At 31.5% G+C, this 18210-nt stretch overlaps 1 protein-coding gene and 1 pseudogene across 2 annotated transcripts; both read left to right on the forward strand.

Moving 5' to 3' along the window:
- LOC111013300 (akuammiline synthase 1-like) lies at window positions 1-2275 on the forward strand (annotated as a pseudogene). The gene is made up of 2 exons (XR_015792606.1): window positions 1-934; window positions 1668-2275. The product of XR_015792606.1 is annotated as an akuammiline synthase 1-like (transcript).
- An 11946-nt stretch (window positions 2276-14221) lies between these two features.
- Window positions 14222-16799, forward strand: LOC111013275 (putative 2-oxoglutarate-dependent dioxygenase AOP1.2). The gene is made up of 3 exons (XM_022287705.2): window positions 14222-14630; window positions 15720-16041; window positions 16267-16799. Exons 1-3 carry the CDS (start codon window positions 14263-14265, stop codon window positions 16513-16515), a joined length of 939 nt encoding a protein of 312 aa, XP_022143397.1. The 5' UTR covers window positions 14222-14262; the 3' UTR covers window positions 16516-16799.
- The last annotated feature ends 1411 nt before the right edge of the window (window positions 16800-18210 follow it).

An 18210-nucleotide genomic window follows, 5' to 3' on the forward strand; every position in this document is an offset into this window, starting at 1 on the left:
AAAGCTCTGGTCTTTACAATTTATCAAACCAATACAAAACAATTGTCTAATTCTAACTCCCAAGAGCTCGAAATAGTGTGTAAAGAAACAATCAAGCCCTCTTCTCCAAACCCACCGGAGCTCCGGCATCTGCCCCTCTCATTGCTTGATAAGTACGCCCCTTACATTTGCCTCCAAATTCTCTATTTCTTCGAGAGCGGCGGCGGCTCCGGCGGCCGGCGCCTGCTGAAGGAGAGCCTCTCCAAGGCCCTGACCCACTACTACCCTTTCGCTGACCGCCTCAAAGACGACCTCTCCGCCGTCGACTGCAACGACATGGGCGCCACATTCTTGGAGACCAAACTCCCATGTCGGATGTCGGATGTCATGTTCCACAATTTACAACGAGACAAAATCCTCAACTTGGTCTCCTCCGATGATTGGATGGCAAAAGATCAAAGATTTGATCCTTTGTTGTCTGTCCAGTTGACCCAATTCCAATGCGGAGGAGAATCCATTTGTGTTATGCTGTCCCACAGGCTGGCCGATGCTTCCACATTTGTCAACTTCATGAACCATTGGGCTTCTGTCACCCGCGGCGGCACCCCGCCGCCTCCTCGGTTCAATGCAGCGAGCTTGTTCGGGGACGCTGCCTGCGACAACGACAGCCTAATGGCGGTGCAAGGTTCAAAAATAGTGAAACGAGACGAGAGTATTCTGTCGAAGAGATTCGTATTTGAGGGGTAGAAGATCGCGGCTCTCAAGGCTATGGTCTCCGAGAAAGTGAAGAATCCATCTCGAGTTCAAGTTGTCACTGCATCGATCCATAGAGCCGCCATTTCGGCCTCCGCTTTGGTTGCGGTGGACTGTCTCGAAAGGCGGCCGGCAACGTCTTTGTTGCTCACGGTGGACTTGCGAACCAACGTCGTTCCACCGTTTCCGTCGACTTTAGCAGGTATGTTAAATTAGTACTAAACTGGAAAATTTAATTAGATTGATAGATTAATAAAAATAACTTGTGGATTAGGCATTTACTAGGAAAAGATTACAAAATATGAATTTATATCTCATGTTAGTTATCAGGGGTAAGAAAAATTTAAAATCAGCTTCCAACAGGAAAAAACATATACTAGTGGCGTCCAGCTGGCTCATTCAATAATTCTTGACCCAGGTTAATAAGAGGTTACAACATATATTTTTATCCAAAGTAAAAAAAAAGTTACTATTTGACTCTTTGGCAAGAGACTTAGACACTAATAATATTTAAGTACTTACCCAATTAACATTATTCATTTTTTAGAAAATATTTATTTTTTTATAAAATTATTTTGTCCCACCATCCTTAAATGTTGGATAAATAAGAGATAGAAATGAAAATAGAGATTTTTTTTGAAATTTTGACAATTCATTCATTTTTTTTAAAAAAAAAATCTATATTTTAGATCTAGTATTTTAAAAGATATCATACTTGTGTGGGAAAAATATTTAGATGTTAACTAATAAGTACATATCCATTAAATGTTTCACAAATAAAATCAAGGTAAAAACAAAGATTTTTAAAATTAAATAATTAGTTGTCAATTTTTCAACGGTGATCAACCTAATAATCTGTTTCACCAAACACACCTAAGTATGGTGTACATATATAGTGTGTATAATACACTTACGCAGTACAACATATATGACAGGCAACGTAATCTTGTTCTTCGTTGCATCATCAACGGCGGCAGAGACTGAGACGGAGGTGTGGAGCATGGTGGAGGAGATGAAGAGGAAGACGGAGTTTACGAACAAGTGGCGAAGCAAGTACAAGGGGGCGGAGGCGGGGACCGTAGAGTGGGAGTCGCTTTACTGGTAGCACATGAAGGAAACAATGGAGAAGCTGAGCAGTCCGATGGAGCAGAGGTTATATTCATGCACCAGCTGGTGCAGGTTTCCACTGTACGAGACGGATTTTTGGGTGGGGGAAGCCAATATGGATCGCTTCGCCTTTCATTTTGCAGAAGAATGTTTTTGCGTGCTTGATGCCAGAGATGGAGAGGGGAATTAAGCCTTGGTCAGCTTGGAGAAGACCCAAATGGAGGCGTTTCAGAGAGATCAACAGCTTCTTTCCTTTTGTGAACTTGACAACAAAACCTAGCTACCTAGCGCGTTCTCTTTGATAAAGATTTCGATTTTTATTTTGATTTTTTGTTTTAACCGATCATGTGGTTCTCTCGTTGTTAACATAATTATTAAGAAGTGGTATGTTTTTCTTTAGTTTTCTGTTTTTTCTCTCTTTTTTTTTCTTTGATATGTTTCCCTATTTTATTTATATATAATATTATTTGAATTGATTCTGAGTAGAAAAGAGACTTTTGAATTTTTTTTGTTTTTTTAATATTTGGCATTGATTTTGAAAATTAAACGTTACCAAAGTATATAATAAAAATAAAGAAATATGAAGGTAGGAGTGGTGTCTATACAATTAATTTTAAAAAATAAAATATCTGTCAAACTAGATCTAAAGAATTGAATGCTATACATATATGTCTTTTGATGACCGCTTACAAATATAGCAAAAAATTAATAGTTAGTTACGAAAACAACAACTACAAATCTCTGATATGCAAATAAAAAAAAAAATCCATTTCCAATGAAAAAGTCGATTATGCTCCTTGCATTGATAATATCTAAAATGAAGTATATTACTTAATAGATTTAATGTGAATAATATACTTCATATATTAAGGTATATTAATTATATTAGTGATATACTTTATAGCTGGTATACATAAATGATAAAGTTATTAAAGAATATCATCGATATTAGTTTTATCTTAGTGATTTTTTTCCTTTTTTTTCTATATAAATAATGTTATGTTAAAAAATAATGACATAATAATGTAGGTCATAAACTATTTCAAAAAATAGGTTAGTGGAATTCCAATCAATGGCTGCGATTTGAGATAAAACGCAACCAATGAATGCGATTTCAGTAAAAACGTAACCATTGACCGTGAGTTCTAAACGAAATCGCAATTATTGGTTGCCACCTTTGGTTCGACGATTGGAAGCCACCTGTTGAGGTTGGTTGGAAATCACATGCAGCAATTTTCATGCAATATATACAATTATACTTATTACCACATGATTCACATGTTGGTACACTGGTTGGCTTACCCTATGTTTTTTGTTCTCGGGTTCCATTCCCTTCCTTTCTTTTTCTAATTTTTTAATTTCAATTTCTTTTTATAAAAATGTTTCAATTTCAATTAAGTATTTTTTTTTCAAATTTCAATTGGCCTTTTTTAGATTTGTTGTCTCTTTTGATTTAATTGTCAGGAATTTTAAGTATGTTTATTTTAAATTTGTACGTTGTCATTACATATTTGTGTATTACTTTAGAATTTATTGAACTACTATATTTTTTAATATATTGATTTAAGATTTGTTTAAAAAATATGTTTTGAAATTTAATTAGACATACCAAAATAGGATGAAAAATATATTAAAGAAACAAAAATGGTGGAAGCTAAAACTCAACAATAAAAAATAAATTTTAAAAAGAAAAATAAACTAAATATACTTAAAAAAAGAAAATAAATAAAGATATATTTAAAAGAGAAAATAAAAAAGATAGCAATAAAAAATAAACTATATATTTATTTATTTAAATGATATAAACTAAATATATATGAGAAAGAAAAATTAACAAAAAACATATTTGAAAAAGAAAAATAAAAATAAAGTAAAAAATATATTTAAAAATAAAATAACAATATAGATAAATTAAATATATTTAAAATAAAAAATGCTCAAAATCAATAAACAAATGTTAGGACGAAGGGTAAGGTGGAGGAAAGCCAATAGGCAAACCTACTTTTTGTTCAACAAATAATCTGCTGTATAATATTTAAATGTAAATCTGAGTATGGGTCTCGTTGAAATTACATACCATGCATGCGATTTTCATGAAATGAAGTACACCTCCTAACTCCACTTTGGTATCTAAATCACGTTATTTTTTACTTTGACAAATCTCTATCTATTTCTGTCAATAGATTGGATGCATAACTTAGTTTCGTAATTTTTCTGTTTAAATTATATTTATTTTGTTATTATTTTCAAATCTACATTATTTTTTAAAAAACTACATTATTTTTAAAAATTCACCCTATGTTAGTGTTATACCTAAAATGATTAAATATATTCCTTATATGCTTTATATATCAATAAGAAATCTACAATAATATTATTTCAAATCAAAATTTTCAACTTGGAGAAGATTTATGAATGATATAATTAATATAAATATATTATTCATATATTTAGTGACTGATATAATATATCAAGTATGTTACAGTGATATACTTTATATTGTGGTGTACAAGATTGGCCAACAAATTGATCCGACTAAATAGATGTTGGTCCGTCAATTTTCAACCTTTATCAATCGGAGGTCGGTCAATTAGAAAAATATCTCCCAAATTGATCGAAACTGATCGACATATATATATTAAAAGAAATATTGATTCACACGTGATTCAGGATGAATCGAGATTCACACACAATTCAGCATGATTCACACTTGTTTAGAAAAATCCTTTTTTTAATTGTCATTCATGAATGTAATTCACGATAGGGGTGTTTAGGGAACTCGACGAACCCAACACAACCTATCGGGTTAGGTCAAATAATGACTCGGTTAGGGTTGGGTTATGTTTTTTAAGAACTGTTTGGTTCGGTTCGATTCACGAGTTCACGGAAAATACATTCTATTCAACCCGAACCGAACCGAGTTTACCCACCTATAAATATATAAAGTTTTTTAGGGTTTCTCTCACTTTTTCATCATGCCTCTTCTCCACTTTCATTCTCGCTCATCAGATTTCAGTCGCCGCCTTTTCTGTTCATCTCTCTCTCATCTCCCTCGTCTATGCCGTCTGCCGTCAACTGCTCACCATCTCTCTCTCATCTACCTTGTCTCTGGCGTCTCCCATTCTCTCTCGTTTCCTCCCTCTCAATTTCGATCTATCTCTCATAAAATTTCCTCACCAGTCGTCCATTTATGGCTCGCAAATGTGAAGACATATCTTCTTTCTTCTCATCCCTTTTTCATATGGAAATAAAAGTAAGGTTTATTTTGGCATTTAGGGTTACAGCTTTTAAGAGACATGAGGCTTCATGTTGTTTTTTTTTTTTTTTTTTTCGTTTTCTCTGTAACTTAGTCCTTCTCAATCACGGCAAAATTGGGAAGAAAATTTAGTGTATCTAACCACTCGATTGGAAAACCTTAAAAATGTTGCAACCCAGAGACCCGACCCTAAAATATAAGGGTTGGGTTGGGTTGCTCATTTGATTCAGTTTCATCCGGTTGGAAAACTAATGAACCTGAATTTTTGGGTTGGTCCAAAAATGCCTCCAATCCAACCCAACCTAACCTGTGTACACACCTAGTTCACGGCAACATTTTATTTTTTATTTAATTATTTCATATATTTATAATTTATTTTTTATTGTTTTATAAATTACCTTTCATTTCTCTATCTAAAGTTTTCTCAAACTTCTCTACTTCTCTCTATAATTTCTTTTTCTTCCTTTCTTTTGTATCTTCCTTCTTTCTTCTCCCTTTCAACTCTCAGATCTATTTTTTCTTTCTCAATTTTTGATTCAGTACTTTCTTCTCTTTATCTTTCTTTCTCTCCTTCTCAATGAAAAATCTTCTCGGCAACAATAATAGATATGATTTTTTTTCCCTTTATTAATACAAAGGCTATGGGAGAGATAGAATCAGTTCAAAAGTATGTGGAAAACACAAAATGCAAAAAAAAAAAAAAAAAACAAAGTCCGGTTTGTCGAAAACTGACTGAATCAACCGACTGTCGGTTAGGTTGGCAAAAGCTTCACCAAGTCGGTTGGTCAGCAGAGATTATTTTTTGCCTGGCCGGTCGATGTAAACTCATACTTCATATTAGGTATATCAATTAATTATGTCAATACCATACCTAAAATAAAGTAAATAATTGATATACTTGATATCTCAAAGAAACATGCAATGTTCTAGCGTCGTTTATGGTTTATGGTGTAACGTCGCTTGCTTAAGTCCACAAGAGTTACTTAACCGCTTCCCCCTTACTCACTTCAATATCAGTATTTCAGTTCATATTTGTGCATATTTCCTCACCCTGTGGATACAAACTTTTTATTAACTTGATGCAACGTACACTTGTACAAAGGGGACATAAATCAAACCAACACTGACCTTCACAGAAATGGTCAAATTTTTCATGAAGCAGTAGTTTTACTTGAAAACATATGACAGTATAAGTGGGGCAAACATATGGTGCTCATTTGAAGCTAAAAAAACCAACTAAAATTCGTAAACATAAGAAAAACTGACTTCATCCACAAACAAAAAAAATCTAAATGGAAAACAGATGTGTGAAACGTGACGAACCATCATAAAGTATCAAAAAATCTACATCTATATTGTTTTACTCTAATTCAATATTTTACAACAATTTTAAAATAGAATAAAAATTTTAAATTACATATTCACTTTCGTGACATAAAATGTCATAAAGTGACAAAAAGAAAATTGTAAGCACAGCTCACGATTTCATGAAGTTTAAAAAATGTCACAAATGACAGTAAATTCGTTAGTCGTCATGTTTTCCCACAAAAAATATTGCTCCACTATTTCATGTCATTTTTAAACATAACGAAAAGCAACCCTTTTAAAACGTCACTAAAATGTAGTTTTCCCACTTCTCGGGACGTATAAAAAACGTCACGAAAAGCCTCACATTTTCATGACGTGTCTTAAGTGTCACCATAACTTTATTTTTCCAACTTTTCGTGATGTTTTTTAGACGTCATGAAAAAAGCCAAAAATCCAGTTTTCCTGCCAAAAAACGGGTCTTATCATTTCGTGACGTTTACAAAGCATCATGGAAAATAACTTTCGTGACGTTTTTTACACGTCATGGAAAAGCCGGCAATCCGAAGAACTCCGTCTTTTCCTGCAAAAAACGCACCTCTACATTTCGTGACGTTTAATAAACATCATGAAATACATCCTCACTTTCAACTTTCTTTGTAATGGTTAGAAAAAAGTCACGAAAACTCAAAAATTCGGAACATTCCGTCATTTCCCTCAAAAAACGTGCTTCGTCCTTTCGTTAAAAACCAACTTTTTGCAGACTTTTCGTGACGGTTAAAAAACGTCACAAAAGGTAAAAATTTAGAAATCTCCATTTTTTCCCTCCAAAAATGCGGTTTTTACCTTTCATGACGTTTTTTTTAATAATTTTCAACAGTATTTTACTGTTCATGAGCATCACAAAAACCAAAATTCTAGTAGTGTGATGTATATATAAAATAATATGCAAATTCAGAAAGATTATGAGTGACCGGAGCTGATCGGCTATTTCTTTGAAACTCAAATACAGCTTGACAGAAGAAACAAAAATAAACAGCCAAGGAGGAAGCTAAGTGAGTAGTAATTAAGTTAATAAGAAAATAATTTTATAAAACTTCTTTCATAAACATTAGAGTTTAAGCTTGATAAATCACCATAAAAATACTTTAGCACAACTCAACAAGAACTTCCCTCGTAAAAAAATTGTAGGAACCTCTATAAAACTTTTTTTTTTGCAAAGGTAAATATATTAAACAAAAAAAATTAAGAGTCCGAGATCAAGGCACAACACCCAAAAGGCAAACACAAACGAGAAGAAAGAAAAATAAGTCAAGAAAACAAATCCCAAATGGAGATAAGCATAAGATCAGAACTCAAACAACAGCCTCCAAGCTAGGTAGTACAATAATAATAGACCTCAGCTTTCAATGTGTGCAAGAGGACAGAAGGCGACCGACCCACCCCACCCACATGAACTCTAGCATTACGCTCCATCCAGATAAAGGAAAACCGAAGTCCATGCCAGACGCCACACACGACAACTAGCAGACTTCCCGGCATTAAAGTGACAAATTGGTAGACCAATATGAAATCCGGTAAGAAGAACCAGCTCAAGCAATCATATCAGACCATACCTTCAAACTAAATGGGCACTCAAAAAATAGATTATCACGGGACTCCAAGTCAGCATAAAACACACAGGAAGCAGGAATGGAAGAATCCTAATGACACAAGCGATCCCTTGTACCAAGCCGATCACGCACCGCCAACCAAGCAATGAAATAATGCTTCAGAATGTTCCCACCAAGCCAAAGCAAAGGAAACCAAGGAACAAGAGGTCGGGCCGGCCGCAACACACCCCACGCACTCGACACTAAGAAGAGACCCGACAGCGTCGGAATTCAAATGGGCACATCAACCCCCTAAATAAAACCTGCACAGATGAAATCTCAGAGACCAACTACCGAAGATCAGCCGACCAGGCCAGTACCACAAACCATCAAGAAACAAAAAATAAGCAACCTTTGCCCAGGACAAGCTCGTAGCATCAGAGATAATCCGATCACCAGACCTCGGATAAATTGGACCCCTAAAAAGCCAAGCATCATGCCACACAAATAAACAACATTGAACAACTCTAATAGCAAACCGAACAAGAGACCAAAAGTATCCCGACCCCAAAGAATATCCCGCCAACACCAAGAAAACCGAGGTGAGGCACGAATAGTCCAAATACAATCCCCTCTAAGAATATAATCCTATCCACATGTACCCATATTCACTACTAAGCCCATACACATGTACCCATATTCTAGTCTTACTCGCGAAGAGTAATCTTCATGTGTGCAGTAGAATAATTCTGGTCTACTAGAATAAAGTAATCTCAATATGCATTATAGAATAATCCAAGTCTACTGATATAGTGATATAGACAAATCTCAATATTCATAGTAGAATAATTTTGATTTACTGATATAGAGTAATCTCAATATCTCAAAGACCTCTCTATATCTGAGTATACTATAAAGCACATTCATATATAGTATACGAGTAATCACTAGGATACAACAATCTAGATTGTTGTTTAAAAACTACTTTCTGCATAAAACTCTCAAATTTTATAAACCGTTCTAAAAAATTACTTTCCAAAAAATTTTCTAACTTTCTAAAATCTTTATTTCAAACAACTTTTCACAAAATTCTAACACCATTTCTGAAACCTCTCTTTCTAAATAACGGTTTTAAGCTCCTAACATTTCTACAGAATCATAAAATATTTCTAACATCTCAAACAACTAACTAATGCCACTTTCATTATGAGCAGAAATGACAAAGCGGAACTCTAGTATATATAATTTCTCGAAACTAAAAACATTTTACAAAATAACCATTTACAAATCTTATGAATGAGGTAAATTTAAGTTGTACTCCAATTTTTCTATATATATATATATATATCTTTTATTACATAGGAGCCAGCGAGCGACTGTTTGGCCATTTTGATGCGCATTGTCCTTGTACCCGTACAAAAATAAGGGATATGCTTTGAATAGAATATAAAACTACGATACCTTGAATTAAACTAAAATATTCATTTCACAACCCCATTCCCTCCTCACCCAAATCATCATTTTTCTTTCCTTATCTTCAACATCTTCTCCAACCTCTTTCTCCCCTCTTTCTCCCCCTAGCCTTAACCTCTGTTATCTTTTTTCTTTTTCAGCCATCAGCACACTTCAACAAGATGTCAACAACACACCAAGCAAAAATCTTTAACTTCTCTGTACAAAAATTTATGGGATCGGAAATCACCCATCTCTAACCCTTCCAAGTGATTGCTTCTTGAACATAAAAATAACAACCCATAAACTTCATAGGTTGAAAGATCTCTAGATCTTTTCGACGTTTATTATCATAACTCTTCTGTCTACCGTCTTGTGATATTTTCAAATTTTCTCTAGTTAACCTCACTTTGTCGGTAATAATCTGAATAAGTTCAGGCCCTATTAACTTTCTTTCTCCAACTTCATCCAAACAAACTCGAGTTCGGGATTTCTTGTCATACAATACTCCAAATGGTTTTTTATCTCTATACTACGGTTATTATAAGAAAACTCCATGAGAGAAGATTGAGTATTGCAATTACCTTTGAGCTGCAAAACAACAAGCTCATCATCTGTCTTACAAAGTTAATAGTTGTTAAAATATTTTTATGGTGTTTCATCGAGCTTAATATTTATTAAAGAAGTTTTATAAAGATTATTTTCTTATTAACTTATCACGTACTGAGCTTCTCAACTCATTGTTTATCTTTGTCTCCTCTATATCAAGATTGTATTTAAGTTTCAAAGAGATAGCCGACCAGCTTCTGCCACTCAAAGTCTTTTAGAATTTGCATATCATTTTGCATGTTGACGTATAATAGTTTAGTTGCATCTTTTTGGGCTGTTCAGTCCGTTTGGAAGTCATGAAAAAATACAGTAGTTGTTTCTGTATTAGTTTGTGTTTACCCTTTATGTTGCATATAATAGTCAATAGTTTAATTTGGGTTTGAAGGTTCATAAAGAAGTTTGACTATAGAATTCGTAGTTAGTTGGAGTCGGTGGTCGACTTGATTCATTCTAGAACTAGTAGGTTGTTTTGGGGTGGATCATGTCAATTACTTACATGACGATGCTCTTCTAGAAGAGCTTAAGCCTATAAATGTCTCCAATTTATGATATTTTACTAAATTATTCAAGTATCCTTATTGTGATGGTAATCACCCTCTATGAACATCATGATATGCTCATTCTTACCGCATATTATTGTTTGAAATACACGATATAACTTCATGTTCAAAACAATATGTTTGGAGTACATAACGCCCTAAATACTTGTTTAAGGAATGATTTCATGGAATTTTCTATACACTATTCTAAACATTTCTTCATTTTGGATGTTAAGTACCCGTTGGGCGTAACGTTCTCATTTTCTATTTTTTGTTTCCTGTTTCTAATTTTTCTAGAACTAGAAACGGAAATATGTTTGATAACTATTTTTGTTTCTTGTTTCTTGAATAAAAGAAATAGAAACAAAAATATGTCAAACTATTTCCTGCTTATTGTTTTATTTTTAATATTTTTTTAGTACAATTTGTGAGGGTCGCGATTTGAATCTACAACCTCTAATCGAGAATATATATCTTTAATTAAGGTTGATTCATTTTTATTTTAGTTAAAATAAAATTTAGTAAATATAATATGAAAAGATATAAAATATACTCGGAGAATATAATTCATCCAAGAAAATATAATTTACAATATAAATTTTTTTATTTAAAAATATAAATTATTAGCCTTAATAAAAAAATAAATTTCAAACATTTTTAATTTGAAAATTTTAAAAAATTGTTTTAAGAAAATATAATATCTTTAAATAAAGAATGTGTTTTCAAAAGGTTTTAAATTAAAAAGAAAAAGAAAAAAAAATATAAATTATTAGCTTTAACAATTTTTTTTGGTATAACATGTGGAGTGGGGGATCGTATAGGTCAATTACCGCTGAGCTATGACCGTTTTGGCAATTATTAGCTTTAACTAAAACATCCGAGTAAATATTAAAAAATAAATGAGGAAAAAAGGTGAATTACGTGTATAAGAAACAAAATTTAAAAAAAAAAAACTTTAATTGTATAGTACATAGTTTCGTTTCACATGCATCACATAAAGTTGAATTAGGTAATGAAATGGACTTTTCGACCTCTAGCTAAACAAATGAAGGATGGAAGAACACGATTTTGTGTGTATTATCTTACTATACATAGATTGCATGAAGCTAATTTAGCTAATTGAAATAATTAATGCTAATTGTTGGAATTTATATTTTCTTTCCTTTAACACTAGCTTATTGTAAATCACAAGTATAAAATTTGGTAGACAAATTTATAATATTTCTTTTAGCTCGTTTAATGAATGAAAACAAACAATAATACAAAGTGATTAATTAAAAAAAATAAAAATTAATTTATCAACCAGTAAAAGTTAAAAGAATCCAAAATCCCACCTTTAAATGTCTAATGTAATATTCCTTCACGTTAGCCCAAACAATATCTTAATGAATAAATCACATGGACCACAATTTAAAAAAAAATTAATGTAGTTTAAAAATATATATATATATATATATATATATATATATAGAAACAGAATATTTTTTAAATTAATAACAAACTTTAGTGAACTCAAAAAAAAAAAAGAAAAAAAGAAAAAAAAACCAGTAGCTTTGAATAATTATAAGAAATTAATATGTGTGTGAACAATAAACGCCATAGCTAGTTTAAAAAAAAAACTTTATTGAATATAATATTATACTTATAAGGGCAGAGATTCAAAGTTTTGATTTATAGTAGATTAATTATTAAAATAATAGATTATGCCGTGGTTAGGTGAATGGCTTGTCAAAATCGCAATAATGCAACACAATTATTCTGTCTTATATAGATGATTACGTGGTCCCAAAATCTCTCATAGATAATATTTTATTTCAAAATTAAAACATAAAAAATATAGGAAAAAACTATAATTGAATTTTCTTTTAATAATTCATAAACTTACACCATGATAATATACGATTTAGGTCTAAATCATGTCTCAGTTCAACGTATGAGTATAGCTTAGGTAAAATGACATTTATTATTATTATTATTATTATTTGTTTTACTTATTTATTTCAGAGAGGTTCCTCACATCTTTTTAGTAGAATATGTTGGAGTGGAGAATCGAACTTATAATATTTTGGTTGGAAATATATGTCCATTATCATTGAACTATGCTCGTTTTGACCTTAATACTACACATTGTCTAAACAAAATCGTGTCTTACGCATATAATTTACCATGGACCACGACACATAAGGCAAACTAAAAATCGAGACATAAATTATTGACGATGATAATATTTTTTTTAGAACAATAAATATGGGGTTAGAGGATTGAACCTCCAACCCATAAGATAGGAGGAAGAAATTTGAGGTGCTGAGCTATGGTGACGCTAACGATGATATTGAAAATTATTTTATATAATAACCAATTTAACGTACGGAATGAAAACAATATTTACATTAAAACATTGAATTTGGAGCCAAACCATATGCATAACCTCAGAGTAATATGTATTTTACTGCATATAGTTGTTAATTAAATTCGAAGATTTGACATTATACCACACAGTTGCTTTAATTATTTAGTTAATCAGTTCATTATTCTGGACCACTCTGTCTCATTTGATCTCTTTCATTTAATTTGAGTTAAATTAAAAAAAGCTGTTGTAAAGTCAAAATTTTCATTTAGATTTATAAGATTTTTTTTAGTACAATATGTTGGATGAAGGTTCGAATTTACAACTCCCTAGGTGAAAATATGTATCAATTATCGTCTGAACTACGCTCGCTTTGTCCTTAAAATTTATAAGAAATGATTCTAGTAATGTAGTTTAAAATGACACCTTTGATTGGGGAAGGAACTAATAAAATAAAAATTATGGCGATGTGGTTTTGGTAACAAGATTAGGACTTAGGAGTGACAAATAATTAATAAAAATCAAGGTGAAATTACACTTTTAGTTTCGGTGCTGGTAAAGATAAGTCATAGTTCCAAGTGTGGAGATACTGTATAAATATATTTGGGGTAAGTTCATCTTTCCTTATTTTCCTTCATTTGTTTTTATTATTTTCGTCGCTTCCTAAACTTTATAATATGAAAACTTTAACTAATTTAGTTATCATATGGAATGTAAATTCTACTTCTTATTTTCAGATTTATTGAATGAAATGAATTTAAATAAGAATTATTGAATGAAATGAATTTAGTAAATATTTGTCGAGCGATTTGTTTTTCAAATTAGTTTTATAGGGAAAATTCAGAGTAACATTTTATGTTTTCAGTTTTTCATATTCTAAATTTGATACTTTAAAAAGGTAAGAATTACATTAAAAAAGATTATATATATATCCTATTTTTTAACGAATATACTATTTCATATTTCATATTATAAACTCGTTTCATTTTTATTAAAATCTAAAAATGTATATAGTATTGTAAAATAATAGTTATAAAAAATTAATTTATAACATACATGTTAATAAGTTAAATAATAATATTTTATATCGAATTAAATATTTAGCACACTTTAAATAATTTTTTAAATTGAGACTCAATTTCCAAATTTGCCAAACACGTACTCAAAAATATTAAAAATATGTAATACAACTTTATTTTTTATAGAATATCTTATATGTTTAGATCACCCATCAATCGAATGATGAATTAATTGTTGGACAACTCTATAAAAGGGACAAAGCAACCACTTCTCTCTTCATCTCTCCACCAAACACTTTAGAATATGGATTGTGAATCCTCTCTTAAGCTTCCCCTCATAGACTTCTCCAACCTAGAATTAGGGAGTCCCAAATGGGAGATGGCAAAAGCACTAGTGAAGAAAGCACTTGAGGAATTTGGTTGCTTTGAAGCTTCATTTGAGAAAGTGCTTCTTGAGGCTAGGAAGGGTTTGTTTGAAGCACTAGAAGAGCTTTTCAACCTTCCTTTGGAAACCAAGTTGAGAAATGTTTCTCAAAAGCCCTTCCATGGCTATGTAGGCCAATACCCAATGGCTCCACTTTTTGAAAGCATGGGTGTGGAGGATTCCACCATGCTTGAAAAGGTCCAAACCTTCACCAACATCTTGTGGCCTCAAGGCAACCCAACCTTTAGGTGTGTACACATATCTATATGTATTCTTTCTTTTTTTCTTTTTGATATTTTCGTCTATCTTTTTTATTTCCCGAAATCGATGTCTTGTGGCTTATGTCAGTGGGTCCCTATAACTGGAGTTTATTGTCTGGACCGAGCAACATTGTGACTAGCACATGGTTCGAACACAAAACCTAATGGTGGATGAATACCACATGATTCCCATACGCATATATATATATATGTATATATTTTTGTCTATTCTCAAATAGGGTGCATCTTCAAAGGATTATTTTTCTCTATTCTAAGATGTGTATATGATAATTTTTTATTAGTACAACATGCGAGAATGAAGATTTAAACTCACGACTTTTTAGTTGGAGAAATATGCCTTAACTAGAAGCTACATTTAAATTTGACTTTAACATGAGTCATCTTTTAATCCTAAGAATTATTCCCCATATATATATTTTTTATATTTACACTACATACCCATTTACCTACCAATCACATATAAATCATCAAAGAAAATACACACGAAAACAACACAATATTGTTTTTGTTTTTTAAGGGCCACTTTGGTAACATTTTTATTTATTGTTTATTATTTTTGTATCTTGCGTGAGGGACCTGTTTCTTGTTTTTTTTTTTTAATAAAGAAATGTTTGGTAAAACCCTTTCTTGTTTCTTGTTCTCTAAAAATTCAAATAAAGAAAAGTAAAAGTTACATACGAAAATTAAAATTTCAAATTAAATATTAAAAAAATGTTATGTTATAATTAGTTTTTTATATTTATTATGCATTTCACGGGTGAAAAAATAATCAAATAATATTTTGATCAATGCTTTGGAGAAAAAATTGAAAACAAGGAGCTCAATTTTTTTATTTAAAAAATTCTATACAATTTCAAAAACCTTTCTTAAAAATGAGAAACAAGAAAACAATAACAGTACGTTATCAAACGTTTTTATTCTTCTCAAAACTTAAAACGAGATACAAGAAAACAATAAACAGAAATACATGTTACTAAGCGAGCCATAAAACGTTGGTTTCTAAAAACCAATTCATACATGTTAATTTCCAAACCTTTTTTTTTTTTTTTTTTGCAGCCAAGTCATAGAATCCTACTCAAAACAATTATCAGAACTAGACCAAATAGTGAGGAGGATGATTTTGGAGAGTTTGGGTGTTGAGAAATACTTGGAGGAACATTTGGAATCAACAAACTATCTTCTTAGAGTGATGAAATACAAAGGCCCTCAAAGCAAAGAGACCAAAATTGGCCTTCATCCCCACACTGATAAGAACTTTGTCACCATTTTATATCAAAATCAAGTTGAAGGTTTGCAGATTCAAACCAAAGATGGCACATGGATTAGCTTCAAACCTTCCCCACAATCTTTTGTTGCCATGATTGGAGATTCCCTCCATGTGAGTAGCCTTACATGAAGTTTGTTTGATAGCGGTTTTGTTTCATAATTTTATGTTCTAAGAAGATCAGCTCGCTTGATATTGATTCCAACTAACCGAACTAATAGTTTTCAACCTGCACCAGTTGCTATTAAAAAGTAGTTTACATTCGAGCCGACTTCTCGATGTATTTAGAGTAAAATTTATTTATATGACAGCCACGTTGAGACGATCGTGTTAATGCAGGCATGGACGAATGGAAGATTGCATTCTCCGCGTCACAGAGTGATGATGAGTGGAAAGGAGGCAAGGTATTCAGCTGGGTTGTTCTCAGTCCCAAAAGCAGGCTATATAATCAAAGCACCTAAAGAACTTGTTGATGAAGAACACCCTTTGCTGTTCAAGCCATTTGATCATGTTGAGTTTCTTCAGTTCTACTATACACAAGCTGGCCAGACAGCTCAATCTGCCCTCAAAACTTATTGTGGTGCTTGAATATATATACACTTGGGTTTTGTACATGCATATATCTAGGGTTTGGTTGGTGTGATTTTCTGTCTTTTGGATATGATGTTTGTGTGATCATATCTTTTATCTCCGATCATCGCGCTAGATCTTTTAGCTCGGGTGTTTGGAACAAGGAATTATTTAATCTAGAGAATTAATTAGTCTTAAGTTGTTTAATATGTGTTTGGGGTGCGGAGTTATTATGGCTAGAGTTCTGAAATATGTGTCTGAGATAAGAAATTATTAAGTATGAAGCTGTGTTATAAGCTAAATTTCTGTTTACTGATTTTTTCGCTACAATTTTACTGTATTTAATTACAATTAGAGCTAGATTTCAAATACTTTTTCAAATTTTAATTAATAAAGATTTGCATCAATTTTTTGACAAGATAATTTGTTTTTTTTAGAATATTTCAAAAGTAAAAATACAACCCTTTTATTTTTAATATTTTTGAAAGGAAAAAATAAAAAGTCAAACAAGTAACTTTTTTTTATATAGTTATATCTGAAGAGTAATAACACATTTGAGAAATTGAAGCAATTAAATTGAATTATAATTCATATAATATAATTTTTTAGATCAAAGTTCATAATTATAATTAAAAAAAATTGTATATATATCTATATATTAAAAAAATCTCCATATTATAATTTAGAAAATTTCCATATTTTCATTAAAAAGAAAAAGAAAAAGGAAAATTTCAATATTTACAACTATGGAAAGAGATGGAATCGAAATGAAGAAAATTTGAAGCAATTAAATAAGAAAAAGTTAAATGATGGAAAATAAGAGGAAGAGATGAGCGAGTAATTAACTGTAGTAAAAAAGTAGTTGTACCTTTCCGGAAAAAAAAAAGTGATAAGCAAGAGAGAGAAATAAGGGGAGAAAGACAGAGAGAGAAATAAGAGAGAAATAAGTGATAAGCAAGTATTTTTGGGTAACATTTCTCCTCTTGTTTTCAATTTTACTACGAAACTTAAGTTTGTTTTTAATTATTTATGTTTTTTATTTCTTATGTTTAGAAATATTATCAAAATTGAAAACAATAAAAACAAATTTCTTGTTTCTTGTTTCTATTTTCAATTTGTTTCAAAATATAAATAAAAATATTATTTTATTATTATTGAATCCATGAGTGTTGGTCGGTGTAATACTATTTTTTCTTTATTAAAAAATAGAAACAAAAACAAGAAAGGAGAACACACTACACTCCACTCTAGTCTGTGACCTAAACACCCGGTTAGAAATTTGGTTATTCATATTTTCAATTTGTCATTGCTCGCTCAAGAAAAAGGTTAGTGTGTGAATTTTTGTTGGGTCCTATATTAGTAGCACATTTCAAATCAAATAAGTTGTTTTTATGAGTAAATTTCGTACGAAGCGAAATTTTAAAAATAGAAAACAAAAAAAAGCAGAATTCTTTGCCATAATCGTGCTTTTACAGCATGGTGAGCTAGACACTATTTGACACACCATGGCTACGAGGTGGCAACACGCCATACTTGTAGCCAAAAGGTATAGAATTTGTTAGGAGAAATATGCATAGAAAACTTAAGGAAACACAAAATTAAAAATCGAAACTCAACGTAGTGTTGTTTTCTTAAGACAATTTTGTTCCCTCTACGGTGTTCAAGGTTTCATGAACAATTGTCTCCAAGGATAGGACGGATATACCAACCTGT

This window comes from Momordica charantia (genome assembly GCF_013281855.1).
Source record: "Momordica charantia cultivar OHB3-1 chromosome 8 unlocalized genomic scaffold, Mcharantia_2.0 BLBB01000008.1, whole genome shotgun sequence".
NCBI classification, from domain to species: domain Eukaryota; kingdom Viridiplantae; phylum Streptophyta; class Magnoliopsida; order Cucurbitales; family Cucurbitaceae; genus Momordica; species Momordica charantia.

Coding starts and splice junctions, on each gene's coding strand:
- LOC111013275 (XM_022287705.2), top strand. CDS start 14,263: ATGGATTGTGAATCCTCTCTTAAGCTTCCCCTCATAGACTTCTCCAAC. Junction 14,631..15,719: donor CAAGGCAACCCAACCTTTAG/GTGTGTACACAT, acceptor TTTTTTTTGCAG/CCAAGTCATAGAATCCTACT. Junction 16,042..16,266: donor TGATTGGAGATTCCCTCCAT/GTGAGTAGCCTT, acceptor GTGTTAATGCAG/GCATGGACGAATGGAAGATT.